Here is a 20,658-nt window from a genome sequence, read left to right as displayed (position 1 = left end):
GGCATTACTTATGTTTGTAATTGTATAGCCTAGATAATTACCTGTTAACCCAGTTTGGTATTGGTGAATGGAGGTGGTCTGCCGCTGAGCATTTGTTGGATAACTTGGCTATGCAGCCGCTTCTATCTTCCTTATTTCCGCTATGTACAGGTATTATTCTAAACAGGGACTTGGCTAATAATTGAAACATGAGCCCACTGTATTAAGGCTACTATGGGTTGTGCATTAATGTGTGAATTGTGATACAAATGCCAATCCCAAAACCATTTGGCTACCATCGAACCCATGTAATGATGGCCGCCATAGGTGGTTCATTACTGATGATTAACTTCTATGCCAGTCTTTTAATACTCTAAATTGTCACTAAGGGGGGCGGTAAATACTAAATGCTTGGTTAGTGAGTGATGGTATCAGATTGAGACGTACGGGCCGCTCGCCAGTTATTGACATGCATGGAAGCTGTGCCTGCATTTAGGTGGGCTGCGACTCTCCCGCGGGAGTCCATTGCCGCGTCCATTACAGCAAAAAGTTTTTATGCTGGGAATGCTGTGTTGTCTCACATATGAAACAGGACGAGACACTTCTGAAAAGATGATTACTCAGATTTTAATCGTTTATGGTGGGTGTGTGATTGTAGCATACACTATGAGGAGCGTCACTAGTGATCCGTATCCCGTTCTAAGATGGCGGTGATGTTCTCGCGAGATTCCTTGTAGGAATCATGAGATTTTGAGTGGACGTAGCTGCAAATAAATACGAACGCGAACCAAGCGCAATGGAACGGGTGGAGACAAGGCGCTTTGTTCAAGTCAGATCGGTAAGGAGAGGGTGGCCCCGAGAGTAGACCCCGCAGGTGTTAATGAATGACTAAAAGGAGACTCGAACCCGTTTTGGCACATTTAACTTGTGTAATGTATGTGCCACTCTACTACTCATTGTTCGATGTTCGCCTATTTTTAGATTCAAACATCGACTGGAAACAGAGGGCGACTCACAGGAGGGGTTTTGCCTATATTTTACACTAATCCTTACGGCCGGTAGGAGTCACCATGGCTGAGTAAGGGTAAATATGAGGAACTTCAGCATGTTTTCTGTGCAGTGATGTGTCGACATGAAAAGTAGTTTTGTGGGCATACTGTAAAGACCTTGTTTGTTTGTCTTTTTGTTGACTGTCTCGATGAATGGTGTGTCCAGCATTGATGCAGTGGCAAGAAAATTGCTGCCCTGAAGAAATTTCCTGAAAAGTATATAAGGCAATGAAACATGTTGGCTTGTGGTTTTGGGTTGCATGATTAGCAACCAACCCCGCTTTTTAATCTGATAGGTTGCACGTAGTTAAAGAATAAAAGTGATAGTAATGTGCAAGCCTACCTTTGCATTACACATTTTGCATTTTAGTTTGTTTTGCACTTTTCCACTGCACTTATATGCACTTACTCCTTTTTTTTGGACACATTCATTTAAGGCTTGATGACCACCAATGATGAGAACAGGGCTAAACTGGTGAGTACCGACCAGGTATCCCGATGGTGGTTCGCCCGTGAGGGGTTATCTCGCCTTTTCACATTTTTTTCACAGTAGTTTCACATTATTGTGCTGTCCATTTATTTAGACTGTCACAGATGGGATGGAGGCTTTTTAAATTGGCTTATAAACGGTGTACTCTCTACCCCAATTGTTTATAAAGAAAGGGGAGATAATTGTAAAAGTTGCAAGACGACGTACACATTTGAAAATATATGAAATTGCCTATGGGGACCCGGTCATTGTGGTTTGTATCTCTATTTTTCTCGCCAATTGTGTAAAATAACTTTATACAAACAGATAATACCAATGGGGGCTGTCTGACAAAGAAAACAAAATAACAAATACACAGACAATTCAATGGGTGACTGTGGTGACATATAGTGTAAATGGGTGACCTTTCAAATAATGAACAAGACAATAACATAAATTCTCCGTCCTTTTCAGGTCTTTCACTTTAGCTAGTCCTATTCTTTAAAATAATTGCTATAGTGAGCCAGGACATGAGATGGTTGTTCGTTGACGTTTCGACCCTGTATAGATGTATATGTGTTTGTAGATACATCAAGTAGGGTCTTCTTCAGGACAAAAGAAGGAAGTGCGACAACCCTTGGTGGTTGTTCACATAATTAAATCTATTAACTCCTCCAAGCCCGGAATGAGTTTTTATTCAATGATCATCAATCAACCAGATATTCAAACTTTAGCTGTGTACCCCTCTGGATGTGCTCTTCGGCCTTCAGGGGGTAGTAGGTTCATAACTAAGACTTGACCGTGAGTTGGTGAGAGACACTCAAGAATACAGTAATTAAGGAGGTTTGGGAAGGAAGCACTGATGAACTTTGGCATCAATACATGATGATCTCTGAGGACTGAATACTGTAAATAATGCTCCTCTTCATGTGGCACTTAGCATGAAAGAGGGGGGCAATGGGTGTTGCAGTGGGCGTTATCCCACAACACCCATTGCTTTTTGACATTGCCCCCCATTTACAAGGGTGGCGTAAATATGGGGAAGCGCCAACAATAAGACCAGGGAAACCCTGGGGCCTCATTTATGAGGCCATGCGTCACTTTTACGCCGCCGGTGCGTCACTTTTTGTGATGCATCGGCAACGTAAAACATGCCTCCTGTTGCGCACTATTTACAAAGTGACGCAGCTAAGCAGATGCGTCACTTTGTAAACCCCTGCGCTACATTATACCTACGCCAGGTATAATGTATGCAGAAGGGGGCATTCCCCAGCAAAAAGCCTCGTAATAGTGACGTAGTGAAATCTATGAGATTTCACAGCGTCACTTTTAGGACGCTGTTGCGTCAAAATCTTGCGCCTGCCTCACAGCAGGCGTAAGATTGACGCAAACCCTTTCACATGGGGCTTTCCCCATGTGAAAGGATGCATTGCTGGAGTTGCATCACTTTTGTGACACACTCCAGCAATGCGTCACTTTTGCGCTAACTGATACGTCAGAAATACTGACGTATCTGTAAGTCCTTGCGCAATGATGCTTCATATTGTGAATATGACGCATCATTGGGGTCGCAAGGAGGGCGCAATGAAAAGTGACGCATCGCTGTTTTCTCGCAGCGATGCGTCACTTTTCATAAATGAGGACCCTGGAGTTAAACTGGCACAATGAGGAGAAAATATTTTCTCTTTGTTTTTGCTGTTTCAATGTGTGCCTCATTCTGCAGTACACATAGAAAGAGCAAAACACCATTAAGTCTTCCCACCTTTTCCCACGTTCATGGAAAGTTTACCAAAAGGTCTCGCAACATGTTTCCCACCAATTTTACAGACATGTTCTTGATGCAGAGGAATTTTGAGGACATCTCCACCAAATAAAGAAGAACTTACCTCATATAGTTAGGAGGAAGTACCCTTGTTTGGTGGAGATTACTTTCTTTGTAGTCTTGTCCTCTTCTCTAAAAGGAGATTCATGTTATCACAGATTTGTGGATCAAGAGGCTCAAGGAACAATCACATTGCCTAAATTACATGCACAAAAGTTCACTGAAGACATTTCATTGTGGTGCCTTACGCAGCTGTAGTGCAGAATATGCACTAGTTATTACCCAACAAGGAAGCACTTACTAATTAACTAGTAGAAAGTACTCTGGTTTGGTAGACATTTTGTGCAAAACTGTGTACTTTTGTTAGATAAAGAGGCAGATGAGGTTTCTTTCTGGCCAATTACTCACACAGCTACTGGCACACTCAGACACCCTCTCACACACCCATTCAGCCACTCTCACGTTCACTCACAGGCCCACACAGCCACTAACATACCTACAAAACCACTAACACACTCACTCACGGACCCAAACAGCCACTCATACACCCAGTCACACACCCACTAAATAACTCACATACCCACGCACAGGACCATACAGCCACTCATGCACTCTCACTCACCCAGAAAACTATTCAGAGACTAACTCACATACCCTTGCAGCCACTCGCACACCCATGCTGCCACTCATACACCCACTTACAGACCCAGTAATAGTAAGCTTAGAAACTCATTATCAGTGTCTTGTGAAAGAACAGAAACATCTATATGCTTATAAAAAAAATAATAGCACAATGTTATTGTTGGTAGTGTGGGAAACAAGTACAGTACCTTCCCAATATCGCTTAAGTATGTGTGCCCAATACTTTAAGGTGAGTTTCTTGAAGAAGCACTCCATGAGGAGTGTATCTCACCAAATGAGAGCGAATTGTCTGTTGTTAAATAGGATCATCCAAACCTCTCACATTCCAAATAATAATTCTGAATTATACAATTGAAAACAGGTTAAAATAGAGTACTGATCCATAATAAGTACATAGATATTCAAAAGTGGTTGCAAATGGAAACTAAAAACAAGGGAAAGGAAGGGGAGGAATAGGGATAGGGCTTAGTAAAAAAAGAAAAAAGGAACGTGAAAGTATGAATTAGAAGACAGTACAAGTCATATGCATGGGGATTGAGGGGAATGCTTGTTTCTAATGTTAAACAAGGTAGGGGATGGTGACAGCACATAATGAGGACAGACTTGAGTAACTAATCATGCCACGGAACCCTGAACAACATGGTATTGACAAGAGGATAATATACAAACTCTAATGAGAAGAATGATTAATTGTGTGAAAATAAAAGTGGATTAACAATATGACATAATACCTATCAAAAACATCAGCATATGTAAAACTAATAACAAATGGCATGTTAAATAAAAGAAGACACAATAAGTCAAATCAACGAATTTAAGGACAAGCAGTCTCCACTGAATGACAAGGGTTGTCCTGAAGAAACGTCCTATGTTTCGTAGGGTCTGTAACTGTAAGCAAATCATACTTATAAGTGAATTTGAAACTGCATGGATGAAGCAAACCAAAATGAGCTACCGTATTCCTCAGAGCTGGTCGAAGAGAAAATAATTCCTTCTACTTTCAGCAGTAGACTTGACAACATCTTGTGCAAAAAATAAATTATCACCATATCAAAAGATTTGTTTTATAGTTTTTGTAGCTTGTGATACTTTGAGAAAATCTTTGTATTCCAAAACATGATAATTTCTCTAGGCTTAGGTGAATCTTAGAAATTGAGTTTCTGGTTGTCAGTTGGTTTGCACCCTGTTCAAGCAGGAACCCTTACTCTAGTCAGTATGAGTAAAGAACACACCTAGGTTTGCCATTGCTGTAACTTGGCACAGAGCAGTCAGGCTAAACTACAGAGGCAATGTGTAAAGGATTTGCGCACACATACAATAACAAAGTGAAAACACCATAAAATGACACCACACCAATGTAGAAAAACAGTCAATATTTATCTAATCAAAACAAGACCAAAATGACAAAAATCCAACATACATACATAAAAATATTACTTTAAAAAGGTTTAAACAGTTCAGTCCATATACAACTATTGATGTGTCTTTTATTAGCAGAAAGTATCTGGAATGTGTAAAAAGCCAAGGCGAAAACAGGTGCAGGGGAGGTGGGGTGCCGGAAAAGCAAAGCAATGTATTGGTTTCTTACACTCAGGGAAGGTGATGCGTTCCTTTCTCCCAGGGGAGTTGAGGCATCGGTTCGGTACTGCTATGCAGCAGAGGTCATACGTCAGTTTCTTACTGAGAGAGAAGGTGGTGCATTGGATTCTTACTGAGAGGGGAGGTGATGCGTTCGGTTCTTCGGACACGCAGCCTCGGTGCTTACTGGAGCACAGCGTTGCTGCAGACATTGCACACAGGTGCAATGCATAGAAAATCTGGACATGCTGGGGTTGATGCGGTGGCGATGAAACAGGTGCTGCATTGATTCTACCATCCGAGATCTGGTGATACGTTGATTTCTTCAGCCGCACAGTCAGAGCGGGTGTCTGGGATGTTGAAGACAGGGTGCACAGGACTCTGGTGGTGGTGGTGGTGGTGTTTCAGACACACGGCAGGCACTGGGTGGATTCTTCTGATGCACTGCAGCAATGAATGGATTCTTCTCCTGCACGGCCGTGCTGCATCGGGAAAGCAAAACAACAGTTGGACAGAATGCAGAACAATGTCATACATTCACCCCAGTACAGAGATCTGGGCCTAAATCCATCATTTTTTGCACTCCACACCACCCCAGTTCAGACATGGCCATATGCAAATCAGCCTTGACCCTGTACCTCATGGGAACAGTCCAGCCCGAACTGCCAAGCCATGTCTTTCCTGGACCGGAATCAAGCATCCTGGGACCGGTTTCTGGCTATCAGCCGTCTTCAGCCAGGATAGCTTGATTCCAGTGGTGTGGAGAGCATGGGACTCACGTCTGAGCATACCCATCCCACTCCGGGTGACAAATGCCAAACAACAGTTGATGGACAGGATGCAGAACAATGTCATACATTCACCCCAGTACAGAGATCTGGGCCTAAATCCATCATTTTTTGCACTCCACACCACCCCAGTTCAGACATGGCCATATGCAAATCAGCCTTGACCCTGTGCCTCATGGGAACGGTCCAGCCCGAACTGCCAAGCCATGTCTTTCCTGGACCGGAATCAAGCATCCTAGGACCGGTCTCTGGCTGTCAGCCGTCTTCAGCCAGGATAGCTTGACTCCAGTGGTGTGGAGAGCATGGGACTCACGTCTGAGCATACCCATCTCACTCGGGGTGACAAATGCAAAACAACAGTTGATGGACAGAATGCAGAATGCAGAACAATGTCATACATTCACCCCAGTACAGAGATCTGGGCCTAAATCCATCGTTTTTTTGCACTCCACACCACCCCAGTTCAGACATGGCCATATGCAAATCAGCCTTGACCCTGTGCCTCATGGGAACAGTCCAGCCCGAACTGCCAAGCCATGTCTTTCCTGGACCGGAATCAAGCATCCTAGGACCGGTTTCTGGCTATCAGCCATCTTCAGCCAGGATAGCTTGACTCCAGTGGTGTGGAGAGCATGGGACTCACGTCTGAGCATACCCATCCCACTCGGGATGACAAATGCAAAACAGTTGATGGACAGACTGCAGAACAATGTCATACATTCACCCCAGTACAGAGATCTGGGCCTAAATCCACCGTTTTTTTGCACTCCACACCACCCCAGTTCAGACATGGCCATATGCAAATCAGCCTTGACTCTGTGCCTCATGGGAACAGTCCAGCCCGAACTGCCAAGCCATGTCTTTCCTGGACCGGAATCAAGCATCCTACGACCGGTTTCTTCAGCCAGGATAGCTTGACTCCAGTGGTGTGGAGAGAATGGGACTCACGTCTGAGCATACCCATCCCACTCGGGGTGACAAATGCAAAACAACAGTTGATGGACAGAAAGCAGGTGCTTCAGTGCAATGCGTGGATTTTCTTCTCTTCTTTGCCTATTAGGCACCTCCAAAGGCCCAGAACTGGAATTGGCACTAAATGGCAGGTCAGAACTCCCAGCAGAGGAGTCCAGAGGCTGCAGGCGAAGTATTTGATGGCCCTTCTTCTCTACTCTCTCTTGATCTTTTCCATCTTGCGCCTACCTATCACAGACAGAGGAATCATTTTCATTGCCAATGGAGTCGCCAGCTGTGCGATCAGTGGAGCGCATTGTAATGAAGTATTTATTCAGTGTTGACCACAGGGCCTCAACTTTCTTTGAAATAGCTGTCAATATTTCTTTGCTCCTCTTTCTTCTTAAGCCTCTCCTTTCTGTTGTAGGTCCCAAGCTCCATCTGCAGTGAGAGCTGCCCACCTGGGTACAGAAAGGCTGCCAGAGAGGGGGAGCCTGTGTGCTGCTTCGACTGCATCCCCTGTTCCCAAGGAGAAATCAGCATTGGTACAGGTGGGTTGCTATTTCACAATTTCCCTCTATTTCTTTCATTGCTTATACTAGTGTTTTACAACTCTAGCATAACACATAGAAATAGGAGTATTAAATGCCCTCCGTGGTACCCTACCTGGCAAAAGTCATGGAAAAGAAGATAAATAAATACCTAGCCACCCACCACAGTACAGAGACCGCAATCATATCTGCCAGCTGGATGACTTTGGAAAGAGGTGACACTGCAGCCCTTGTACTATATCCTTATGCAGCTTTGACACTGTCTCCCACCCCATCCTTATCCAATGACTACATGAAGCCAGCATCCAGTGTCCCACACTATCCTAGATTTACTCCTTCCTGACAGGCAGCTCCCAGTCCATCAGCCTGGCCCCCTTCATCTCGGATGCAGTCAAACTCTTCTCTAAGGATCTTCACCGAGTCTGACTCAATTCCTACATGATTCTACTCATGCATCATCCACGCCAACACAATCAACATCATATCCTGTTCTGGTGACACCAAGCTCATACTCTCCCTGACAAGATGCCAAACATCCAGGTAAATTTCTTCACCTGCATGAACAAAGTTACCTGATGAATGAAAGCCAACTGCCTCAACCTCAACACAGACAAGACAAAAGAAGTAATCTTCAGCAAAGACACCTCATTCTGGGATTCCACCTGGTGTCCTCCCGACCTCTGACCTACACCCCTTTTGGGAACCCATGCAAAGAAGCTAAGAACAGTAATCCACTCCAACTCATTATGACTTTCCAAGTGAATGAAGTCTCTGACTCTTGCTTCAACATACTCAAAAGGCTCAAGAAGATCTTCAAAGGGCTCCCCACCAACACTCGCAGAACTATCATGCAAGTCCTCATCACCAGCAAGTTGGACGGACTACAGCAACTTAGTATATGCTGGATTCAACACTCAACTGACCAGAAGAGTCCATACCATGCAAAATTCAGCTGCTGTGTAAACCCTGATCCTTCCACCCTGCAGTCACATCACCCACAAGTCAAAGATAAACACTCTTCAAACTCCTCAGGGAATCATGCAAAACCTTACAAAAAATGTTCTCCATGTACCTCAACAATCACATAAACTACCACAAACCTATCAGACATCTCTGCTGAGCTGAACTCCTACTCACACATACCCCTGCATACCAAGAACCACATCTGATGGTCACACCGTATCTTACCTCGCTCCTAAAACGTGGAATAAGAAGCCCCTCCACATCAGAGCCTGCTCCTCAATTCCTGAATTCTGCAAGAATCTGAAGACCTGGCTCGTCGCCTAGTCCCGATCCAGTTCTAGGCTCCTACAGCTCCAGCTACAGCACCAGGAAACTGTCCTGGGTGAATTACGCACTATATAAATATACAATATATAAAAGAACAGAACATGACATAACATAGCATGACACAACATATGATTCTTAATTATGCAGCTGAGATGAAATCCAAATTACATTTAGCATTCTATTATCTCAACAAAAATTCTAATTTCTGCAATTTCACAATGCATTCGTTTTCCAAATATTGAAACCATTATATATTTGGTATTTCTGCATACACATCAAAAGCCTGTCTTTTAGGTGTATTGTATAATTGGTCCTTGTTAGTAGGTTAGGTGTTTATGTCAGACATACATATCTTTTACAGTAAATAAACATAATAAATTGAAATGTACCAAATCGCATCTGGACCCATAGTCGAAATGCCTGAAATGCAATACTTTTTAAATTAGAAAAGAAAGAGCATTATGAATGGCTGCACACACTGACGGCAGATTTCGAAGAACTATAGATTTTTTTTTTTTACTTTTCATAGTAATGTATTCTTGTTTTAATAATTATTCAGATAATAAATTAAAAGCTGCCCTTAGGATTTCAATGGCATGACCTATGATACGTGTTTGGTGTGCTATGAGGTGATACTTAAACTCCATTCAAATACAAATCCTTATTAAATACATTTCAGCTTCAGTAGATTGAGTCCTTGATGTACAGTACAATAGATCTTACAAATTACTCTTACTTTGGATTCCCATTACTTGAAACTATTGCACATACTCAGCCAGTTCTCAATGCATATTCTAAGACTGGCTTGGATACACTGCGAAAAATATTTTATTCACTATGCTGCTGAGGAAGCCAAACTTTCAACATGCTTACGGATGAAAAGTCTAACTCCTTTTTAATATTCCCTGTTCTGGGAAACATCTAAGGTGGCCTCATAATTACAAGAGGCCCAAAGCTAATTGTAATGCTGAGCCAGATGGGCTTACGTAAGGGAACTGGTTGGTGCTGATTCTGGTCCACTCAATTGCAATTGACACTGTTGAACATGTCATCCTCTCTCCATCACACTGGAAATAGAGGCCAGGCAGGTACTTGGGTTCATATCTTTCTTGCTCCACACACTTAGGTGGTTCAGGTTCCCCCATAGACCTCAAATTCTATTCTACTGTAACATGCTATTCCCATATGTCCTGCCTACCTCCAGCTCAGTAACCTCAATAACCGAACATCCATTCTGGAACCCATACACATGCAAAAATGGAACAGGAAACAATATAAGTAATGCATTGCATTACAGCACATCTTTCATTTGAAAGGAAGAGAAGAGAAAAAAAAGCAAAGAAAAAAAAAGTTAATAGACCAGTGACAGAACAATGTATTTTAAATATGTAGCACATGCTTATTAGACTCTAATTCTATACACAAACATAATCTTCAAACCTCTTAGGCTTGGTTATGACTCTTCCATATCTTCCAGAAGGATTATGATGTGTTCTTTTAGACTGACATGCTTTGGTGTTATACATTTGAACTTCCCCTGGGCACAAGCTATCTTCAACATCATCTGGTCCTCCGATTACATCATCATTGGAAACAAGTGTCATACGATCGGTATCGCCTTCTTCATTAGTGTCCATCCAATCATAATTCCGTTCGTCCCTTGTCCTCTCATTAGTCGAGCTTCTACACTTAGATACTTTATTCATATGCCATAGTTTTCCATCACTCAACTTCACAGAATTGCGTAATATTTTGCACTCTTTCAAAGGTACAGAAAAGATGCTTTCTCCTTTACTCACTCTCCTTTCTTACTCTAACCCAATCACCACACTTCTACAATATAACGCTGGTTCCTAGCTTATTGCCGTTCTAAGTTCTATAAGCCTCCTGTGCCAATGTTATTTTCCTCCTCACATATTCTGGAGACCATTTCACTTGCCTTGCAGTTGGTATCCTGCACATATCTTTACTGATCTGTTCACGTCCTCGCCTGAAAATGAATCAACTTTTTTCTGTTACATTACTCGGAGTGATTCTATATCCCCAAATTAATTTTAAAATCTCATTTTCCACCTTAATCTGTTGTTCAGAGCTAAGTAGTTTTATGCAGAATGCCATTTCTTTTCAAAACATTTGGCAACATCTCTGACACAAACTGTTGATTTGTTGTCAGAATCAATACACTTGTATAAACCTTCCCTCATTAAAATTCTGTCTAAAGATTGTACAGAATTCTCACAATCAGTCTTTCTCACAATCTCTACTTTGGGTCATTTAGAAACATGATCTACCAATACTCGGTCCTGACCATCAACAGGGCCCACAATATTAATCCCGATTCTTTCTTAAGCCATATTATTTATTTTAATTTTATTTATTTTATTTTCAACATTTATAAAGCGCACTGTTACCAGACAGTGTCCTAGTGCTGGTTGACCACTCCAAAAACTAGCCGCAAAGCTTCAGGTCTGGTATCTTTCTGAGGTCCGCTGGCAAACCGTTCCAAGCTTTTGCTGCTCCCAAGGAGAAGCTTCTGCCTCCCCATCGGGCTTTCTTATTATTAGGAGAAGCAATTGCTGACAATGGAGGTCTAAGCAATTTTTTGACACTTAACTAAATTATTGCAATCTACTCATTCTCATATTTTAATCTCTGTCTTCTAATCCTTACCTGGCCACCAAAATAATCTCTTTACTCTTTGTTTGGTTTTTGATATACCCAAATGCCCCTTATGACACAAATCCACATCTTGAACAACATATAATTTTCTTCATTTAACCCCTTTCTTATTTCCCAGCAAATGTTTTCATTTTTGTGCAAGTCTTTTTTCCCTGGCCAACCTTTGTTCATGAATTTCTAAAAAGTGTTTATAGACATATCCTTCTTCATACATTCCTTCCATTTACTCATCTCAATATATACTTTTCCTTCATCAAATAATCCATCCACACATCCTTGATAAAAGAGCAATTCACGATTCTCACCTATTGGTATCCTACTGAGAAAATCTGCAACCCTATTATTCACTTCAGGTTAATATGTACTTCATATTTAAAATCAAAGAATTTCACTGACATGCATGAAAATCTAGGTAAATAATTTTTTAAACACACTATTGTTAAAACTGTGGTCACAGGTTTTCTATCCTATCTTAATTGTGTGGAAAATCCACACACAAATTGGCGGAGATTATCTTAAGCCCATGCACATACTGAAGTATCTCTTTCAATTACTGAATACTTGTCTACGACTGGGGAGATTTAATGTGAAACACATGCTACCACTCATTATTTGCCATATTCATCACTCTTAGAACTGCCCCCAATCTTTTATTACTTGCATCTGTTATCACAATGATTCTCGTGATCAACCCCTTAAATAAATGGTGGATTGCTGATTTCATTCTTCAAATTTGTAAAAACAGTTTGACAATCTTTTGACCTAACAAATTTCGTTCTGTTTTTAAGCAATTGACATGTTTTTTCTGAAACATTCCTCCCAAAAGGCTCATACGTCATCCCTCACTACTGGAGCTGGGACATTCTGAATAGCATCCACTAACTCACACTTGGGTGCAATACCCCTCTTACTAATGATGTGACTAATATATGTGACTTCCTCTTGGGTAAATTTGCAATTGCTGAATTCAAATGCTAACCCCGTGTGCTTAAAGATTTCCAACACCTGTCTCAACTTAGCATCATGTTCACTTCTAGTTTTACCGATCACAAGGATGTCATTCTGGAACAACATTACTCCAGATAATCCACTGAAAATGTTGCTCATGAGTCTTTGAAACATTGCTTTAGTGGAAGCTAGGCCGAATGGTACTTAAGTGAATTGAAAACACCCAAATGGTGTAATGAATGTTGTTAGACACCTACTATCAGGGTATGATGGTATCTGGTGGTATGGCGATTATAAATATTGAGTAGAAAAAACAACATACATCATTGGTGGCAGCAAATGATTCTGAGAAGAGGATACTTATTATTCAACGCCTAACCTCACTTCCCCATTGGGACGCCATACCACCACCAAAGGAAAAAAACACTGTGCAGACTCCCCTGTTCACTCATCATTTACTAATTTCCATAATTCTTGTGACACTTCCTCTTTAATGGAAATCAGAAGGTATCTAATTTCATGCACATAGGGTTTAGCTGATTATTTCAGTTCAATTTGATGGATAAACTAATTAGGCAATCCCATTTTCCCCATAGACACCTCAGGGAACATTTCTAGTAATTTCATTCCAGAACCATTACATTCCTTCACCGTACAAATGGGCTACAGACAATTGGAGTTTACAATTATTCTCAGCTCACCTTGGTCTGCCCCTCCTAAAATAAATGATCACTTTTTTGATAGATACAAATTGCAAATCACTTCCTGCCCTTAAATAAAAAATACAGTTCCCTGCAGCTGATAAATTCAATGTTATCTCCTATGTAACTCTTTGCAACAGCATTAGGCTGCTCCTGATGCGTACCTAACTTTTCCATGAAAAAGTCCTTCCATACTTCCTCACTCACTATGGTAAATGATGAGCTCAAATCCGCTACTACATTTACCAGCACACCACCTACTCTGAATTCACAATTGGGCTTCCCTCTCTTGATTTGATTGACAACCAGGACATCATACAAGATATAGAAAACATAGTTCACATCTGTGATTTTTTGCTCATCAGAATCTGAATTTTCATCCTCCTGAATTCATTTCACATTCAATAAAATTTTATTTGTTTGCATACCTTAGGAAGGTGAACTACTATGCTACAAACAGAACACTTTGGGATTGTTGCTTGGCATTTCTTGTAGAACTTCAAGTGATCCAAACGGCCACACCATCTAGGACCTGTGGCCACTTGTTTATTCTCCAGAATATCTCTGGAATTACTTCCCTATACTCATGTTTCATTTTTTACACCTCCTCCTCTTAGGAGTGGAGACTTTATTGACTAATTTGTCTTCCTGCATCTTATCAATTACAGCTTTCCGCACACCATGCAGTAAGTTCTGCTTTTCCTACTAGAGCCACCACCTCCATCAGTGGTGGTACACCATTAACCTACAGTTGGTCTTGAGTATCAGGATTGCTAACCTGCATAATTATCTGGTCACTTATTAATTCATCATGAAATGTGCTAAATAAGCAAATTATAGCAGGAGCATGAGATGGGCAACTCATTCACACTCAGGTTTTCCTTGCTTTCTCTGAAAAGATGTATAACCATCCACAGCAACACAAACTACTGGTGAAAATTACATATCAAGGTCTTCTATTGCATGATCAAATACATCCCTACACATGTCTTGTTTTCTTCTCAATTTGATTGTATGTTTTTAAACCATCAGGTTATAGACAGTCCAGCAATTTTTTTCAGGAGGAAAATCATCTTCATCGACTGTTGCCATATACATGCAAAAGTACGCTTTCATGCTTCCCATTGCATTGTAGGTTCACCCTTCATCAGTAATAACGCTTGTGGGGTCCACAAATTTAAAGCATTCAAGTCATGCATACTGTTAAATTTGAGTAACTATACAGTTTCATATGTGTTTTTTAGAGACACTTTTGTTCCACCACGCAAATGTGTTTAAATGTCTACTGATATGCCTAACACTGCCAATAAGTATCATACAAACTTTGCACTGCTGATATGTATATAATGCGCCTGAAAATAATATATAATACATAAATGACAAGACATTCATCAGACTTTGCGCTATTGTGCAGATTATAATGAAAGAAGTATATATTTCACTGCAAACAAATTTCACTGCAAACAAATTTCTATCTTATGGGTACTAGCATCACATCCCATAACTGTGGTGTTACTTCACGTCAAATACGTGCCATCAGACATTACAACGTTGCCCTCCTGTGCGTACATTGTGTAATGACATCACTGACATGTAAAATGACCTGCATTGGAATGCAGACAGGAGCACATGCTTGGGATGCAGACAGGAGCTCGAGCTATTTCAGAATTTTGGTGGCCATTAGATGTAATAGATAAATCCAAATACAAATTCGCAGTCACCAGCCATTGTCAAAACCTGCCCATTCTCAGCCGATTTAAGTTTTACTGCACTTCCTCAGCACAGCTCATAGCTGATAATGTGCGGTGTCAATAACCCTTCAGCGTATGATCAGGCATCTGTGGCTGCTACTGTTAATCCCTTCCTTGTTGCCAAATCTGTTATAAAGACTTTACACACACTTCCAGTATCGTAGTGTGACAAGCTTTTATTGCAGCCCCAGACACATCCAAACAATATGAACGTCCACATATCAGTGTCCCTCTAACCACCACCCTCAGAACCTCAATAGCCCTGGATTCAGTTCTGAAACACACATACAAGATCTAACATAATGCTGTACAACATATGTATTGTCCTCTCTGTAGTATCTGCAGGGCCGTAAAATCTGGCTCTCCTAGAGATCCGGCCTCAGCTCAATTGCTTGGGGAGAGTGCTATAACTCTTGAGCCATATATCAGGCACCTTCTAAACGTTACTTTTACCACGCACACGGTGCCAGCTAGCTGGAAAAAGGCGGTGGTTTTGCCACTTCGGAAGAAATCCAACATCAGCTTTGAGAAGCAGGACAATCTCCGCCCTACCTCGCTGCTACCGTACATGGCAAAGGTGGCAGAAAATGTTGCTAACATCCAGCTTATGGCATTTATGGAGGAAGCTAACCTCCTGCATCACACCCAATTTGGTTTCCGGTCATTACATGCTACAGAGTCAGCCCTTCTGATGACCATGGAGACTTTCAGGCAGGGAGCAGATGAGGGACAGACCATGGCTCTCATTCTCTTAGATCTGAGCGCCGCCTTCGACACTACACCTTGCTACAGTGTCTCAACAGAGGTGGTGTCTCAGGTTCTGCTCTCAAGTGGATACAATAATTTCTCATGGGACGTAGCTTCCAGGTCAGGCAGGGTGCCTATTACTCTGACTCTGTCAATTTGGACCAGGGTGTGCCTCAGGGATCCGCCCTCAGCCCTACTCTATTCAATGCATATGTTTTCCCTGTGGCTGGGATAGTGGAGGGTTTTGGAGTTAGGATTAGTTCATATGCAGATGACACCCAGCTGGTCATCTCGCTATCACGGACACCGGGTATGGCGGCCTCCAACTTCAGAGCATGTATGCAGGAGCTTGCCACCTGGATGGCGGGCAACAGCCTGAAATTGAATGGAAGCGAGACAGAGGTGATCGTAGTGGGCAGGGGCCCATCTATATGGTCATCAGCATGGTGGCCTTCGGATATGGGCCCTGCTCCGACACCATGTCCCTTGGCAAAGAACCTGAGCGTATGGGTAGACTCTGACCTAACCTTTGAATCCCAGATTAAATGCGTGGTGGGGACCTGTTACAGTGTCCTGAAAAGTCTGCGAAAAACCATAGATCTCCTCCCGATCGAGGCCAGGAAAACATTAGTGCATGCACTTGTTACGTCACGCCTAGACTATGGCAACATTTTATATCTGGGGGCTACGGTTAAGAGTCTGAACCGGCTCCAAGTTATGCAAAATTCAGCTGCACGGTTTGTTTTAAGACAACCTAGGTGGGCTGACTCTAAAAGGGCTTTGGATACTCTTCACTGGCTTCCTGTCAGGAAGAGAATTGTGTTCAAAGCCCTTTGTTTCTGCCACCGTATTGTTCAAGGGAGAGGCCCCAAAGATCTTCGGAGTCTCATCACCCTGTACAAACCCGCACGTCTCCTTAGATCTAGCGGGACTGGACTGGAACTAGTTCCAAGAGTGAAGAGGGCTCAGATGGGTGTACGGTCTTTTAGGCTCCTGGCGGTCAAGAAGTAGATTGAACTCCCCATCCAGCTTCGGCTGGAGCCATCGGAGAGCAGTTTTAGGGCAGAGCTCAAAACTGATCTGTTCCGCTAATAATGGGAGTACAATGTATCTTGCAGGGAAGGGGGGACTTGCTCTTCCACTCACTACAGCGCGGGACACGCCATCTGGCGTAACCAGGCGCTTTACAAACTCCCTAAAAAATAAATAAAAAAATTACTACAATCTGAGGGCCCAATTTTCACAAAAACTGTAATTCTCTGCATACTTAAATTAATGCTTATACACAATAAATATATTTTGAACCTGATTCACATGATTCCGTGGCACATGTGATTGAAATGTATTGTTTTTGTAAAGTTTTTGACATAGGCCTGTTTTGCCTATTATATTTACGTGGAACATGTGTGTATTATTTGCATAGCATAGAAAATACAAGCTTAGTGTTATGGGATTTTGAAAATGGCACCAAAACATCTTGGTTTTCCTTCACGTGGAAAGCTATTTTATCATTTGACCTATTCTCATTCCCAAACACCTTACTACAAATAAGGTCCAACTACATTTTAAAAATAGAATTTGTTATTATGCATTAATGATTATTAAAATTGTTGTATGGAATTAATTAAAAAGTAATTGAATTATATTTTAATAAGATGCATTGTTGTATTCATTTTAAAAATGCAAAAAAGAATATGAAATCATGTCCAAATAAAATGAAAAAAATACTTCACATTAAATTAAATAAATTTTTATTAAATAATTTGATTTATATTATCACTATTTCCAATAGGGTTTATATTTAAGACACAACCTCAGTGATTTTCCATTGGTACTCACTTACATTCATTAAGTTGGGTTTTGCAGTAACTTTATGGCATAACCTTAAATCAGTGGGGCTGGGGGATCTTTGTGCCCAGCCTGAATGTCGTAAAACCTTGAGTAAGACGAGATTAAAAAAGCTCTTTTTATAGAAATGTGCATTAGATAGGTGGAATACACATAAAGAACAAGTCACAGTAATTGTATAAAATGCTATTTCTTCTACTTTGCATAGACCATCTTTATATCTTACTTTTGAAGAAAATAATCACCACCATTTTATTTTGACAAGATTCTGCCTTAATTATGTGACATTAATGTTGGGCTATCCTTCAAATGCTTTTTCTCTGAATCAGTTGGAATGCTGCCCTTGTGACAACATATCAAAACAATCAATTGTACATATTTTATTATTTTGCCAATTTTATATAAAGAGAAGAAAGAGATTCATTATCCCCTTTTTAAAAAAATTGTAGCCTCCGTAGCCATATTACAGCATTGTCCGTTATGCAACACCTAGAGACACCAGATGTGTGTTTTGTAAAAGCCTCCTTTATATGTGCTGCTGTAAAAAAATATAGTTTAGTTAATCACTGATCAAATGTAAACCACTGAAAAGAAATAGGCAGACAAAAAGAAAAGAAAATGCACGGATCCTGGGGTAGTTATTTAAACCAAGTGATCGAGGACCTGTCTGCGCAAGACATTTGGAATCTCAGCATAGGGAAAAAGGCTTTTAACAAACTAATCAACACTACAATAAAACTCTTGTCTCACTCAACGGACGAGAATACCTTACTGCTAAGACGGCATGCCTGGACGGTTATCAGCTCATATGGGATAAGGAAGCCTCAGGAATATTTATCAGCGTATTTCTCACCTACCCTAAAACATCAATTTATGAGGCTGCGTCTTGGCATGTGGGAAACTAAAGACGTAATCCCAGCATGGAAAGATAAATGCGATAACCGAGACTGCAGACTTTGCGGATACAAATATGAATATATTCAACATATTTCTTGTGTATGCCCAAAGTTACTAAAAGAACGGAAGTCACTAATAAAAGCACTACTGAATAGAATGAATATAGAACATGTGGAGAGGCTGTAATCACCTGGCTCGACGGGGCCTCAATTACCCTAGAATCGAGGGGGGTGAAACTTTTAAATGCGTATTTAAAGGAAATTGGCTGAAACTCTGTGGAGATCGAAATAGACTGTCACAAAGACATGAACTCCCAAATCTCCATTTTAAACAACATTTTAAATAATTGATGCACAGTAGTATTTTGTAGACCAAGCGTGTAAAAATTATACTAATGATTTTTCGTGTTTATATAAGTATGCAGTTGGACTATTTAAATGTCATTGGTGTAATGGTTTTTGTTTTTAAAAGACCGATCACTTAAATAAAAAAGTAAAGAAATCTTGTAAATCATTTTAAAAGAAATTAAATGCATGTGATGTTTGTTTTTATGATTTTAAGCAAGAATATATGCCTAGGAGGTTCTTTTAAATTAACTTATTGAAATGTTATTTGTCCTGTGTACCTTTATGCATTTTGTCTTGAATGCGAATAACGTTATTTGACTTGACTTGAAATGGGTAACTTTATGCTTGGGTTTTGTGAATAACCAAAAGTAATAAAGTGACTCAAAAGGTTAAGAATACAGTTACACATCTAATTAACTCCCAAGTGTAACTTACATTTGTGAAATGCCATGAAATGTGGCACCTTTGCACGAACCAACTTTGACCAGTCCAGCCTTTGTGAATTGGGATTAGATTTTATGAGCAGATTTTTCACATTTCCTATGTGTATGTCAGTCTTACACACAGGAAAACATTTTGCCAAACTTATCTTAAGTCTACTGCATTCCAATATGTTTCTTTTCAATCTGTAAAATGTTTAAATATGGTAACTAAACCTACAATGAAAATATTAAAATAATCTTCTATTCTCTTGTCAGATGCAGTACAGTGCCTAAAATGTCCTGACAGTGAATGGCCCAATGCAAGACACACGCAATGCATTGAAAAGTCTATTGAGTTTCTCTCCTATCAAGAGCCACTGGGTGTAATACTTGCCATCTTTAGTTCCTTTATGGTTATCATCACTGCTTCCATCCTGAGTATCTTCATAAGGTATCAAGACACTCCTATTGTTAAAGCCAACAACCGTGGGCTCAGTTACCTGCTCCTTGTGTCACTCATGCTCTGCTTCCTCTGCTCCCTCATCTTCATTGGCCACCCTATAAGGCTCACCTGCATACTCCGACAGACTGTCTTTGGGGTCATTTTTTCTGTCAGTGTCTCCTCTGTTTTGGCCAAAACTGTGATTGTTGTCCTTGCTTTCAAGGCATCTCATCCCAATAGCTCTGCCAGAAAGTGGTTGGGCTCAAGGACCCCGAGCGGTATAGTCTTCTTCGGTTCTCTGATGCAAGTCTTTATCTGTGCAGTCTGGATGCTAAGGTCTCCTCCATTTCCGGAACTGAACATGAAGTCATATAAAGAGAAGATAATCTTTGAGTGTAATGAAGGAGGCACCATCTTCTTCTACTGCATGCTGGGATACATGGGGCTCCTGGCCACAGTCAGCTTCATAGTGGCCTTTCTCTCAAGGAATCTCCCTGGAAGCTTCAACGAGGCCAAGCTGATCACCTTCAGTATGCTGGTGTTTGTCAGTGTGTGGATCTCCTTCATCCCGGCATATTTGAGCACACGAGGGAAGTACATGGTGGCCGTGGAGGTGTTTGCCATCTTGTGCTCCAGTGCCGGACTTCTGGCATGTATATTTTTTCCAAAGTGTTATAATATTCTGTTGAGACCAGACATGAATACACGGCTGAGCCTTGTGAGGAAAGCACATTTTGACAATAGAAGTGTTGAATGA

General features: G+C 41.1%; 1 protein-coding gene across 1 annotated transcript in view; it reads left to right on the top strand.

The window, feature by feature from the left end:
- The window catches only part of LOC144774093 (vomeronasal type-2 receptor 26-like), a 47,408-nt gene extending 26,750 nt beyond the window's left edge, over positions 1–20,658 (top strand). The window contains exons 2-3 of the mRNA XM_078659119.1: positions 7,706–7,829; positions 19,736–20,658. Coding sequence (XP_078515245.1) covers positions 7,706–7,829; positions 19,736–20,658 — 1,047 coding nt within the window. The remainder of the gene's footprint in view (positions 1–7,705; positions 7,830–19,735) is intronic.

Source organism: Lissotriton helveticus, chromosome 8, assembly GCF_964261635.1.
Source record: "Lissotriton helveticus chromosome 8, aLisHel1.1, whole genome shotgun sequence".
In the NCBI taxonomy this organism is placed as follows: Eukaryota; Metazoa; Chordata; class Amphibia; order Caudata; family Salamandridae; genus Lissotriton; species Lissotriton helveticus.
Note: the sequence above shows the minus strand (reverse complement) of the source record. Positions and strands in the feature narration are given on the sequence as shown.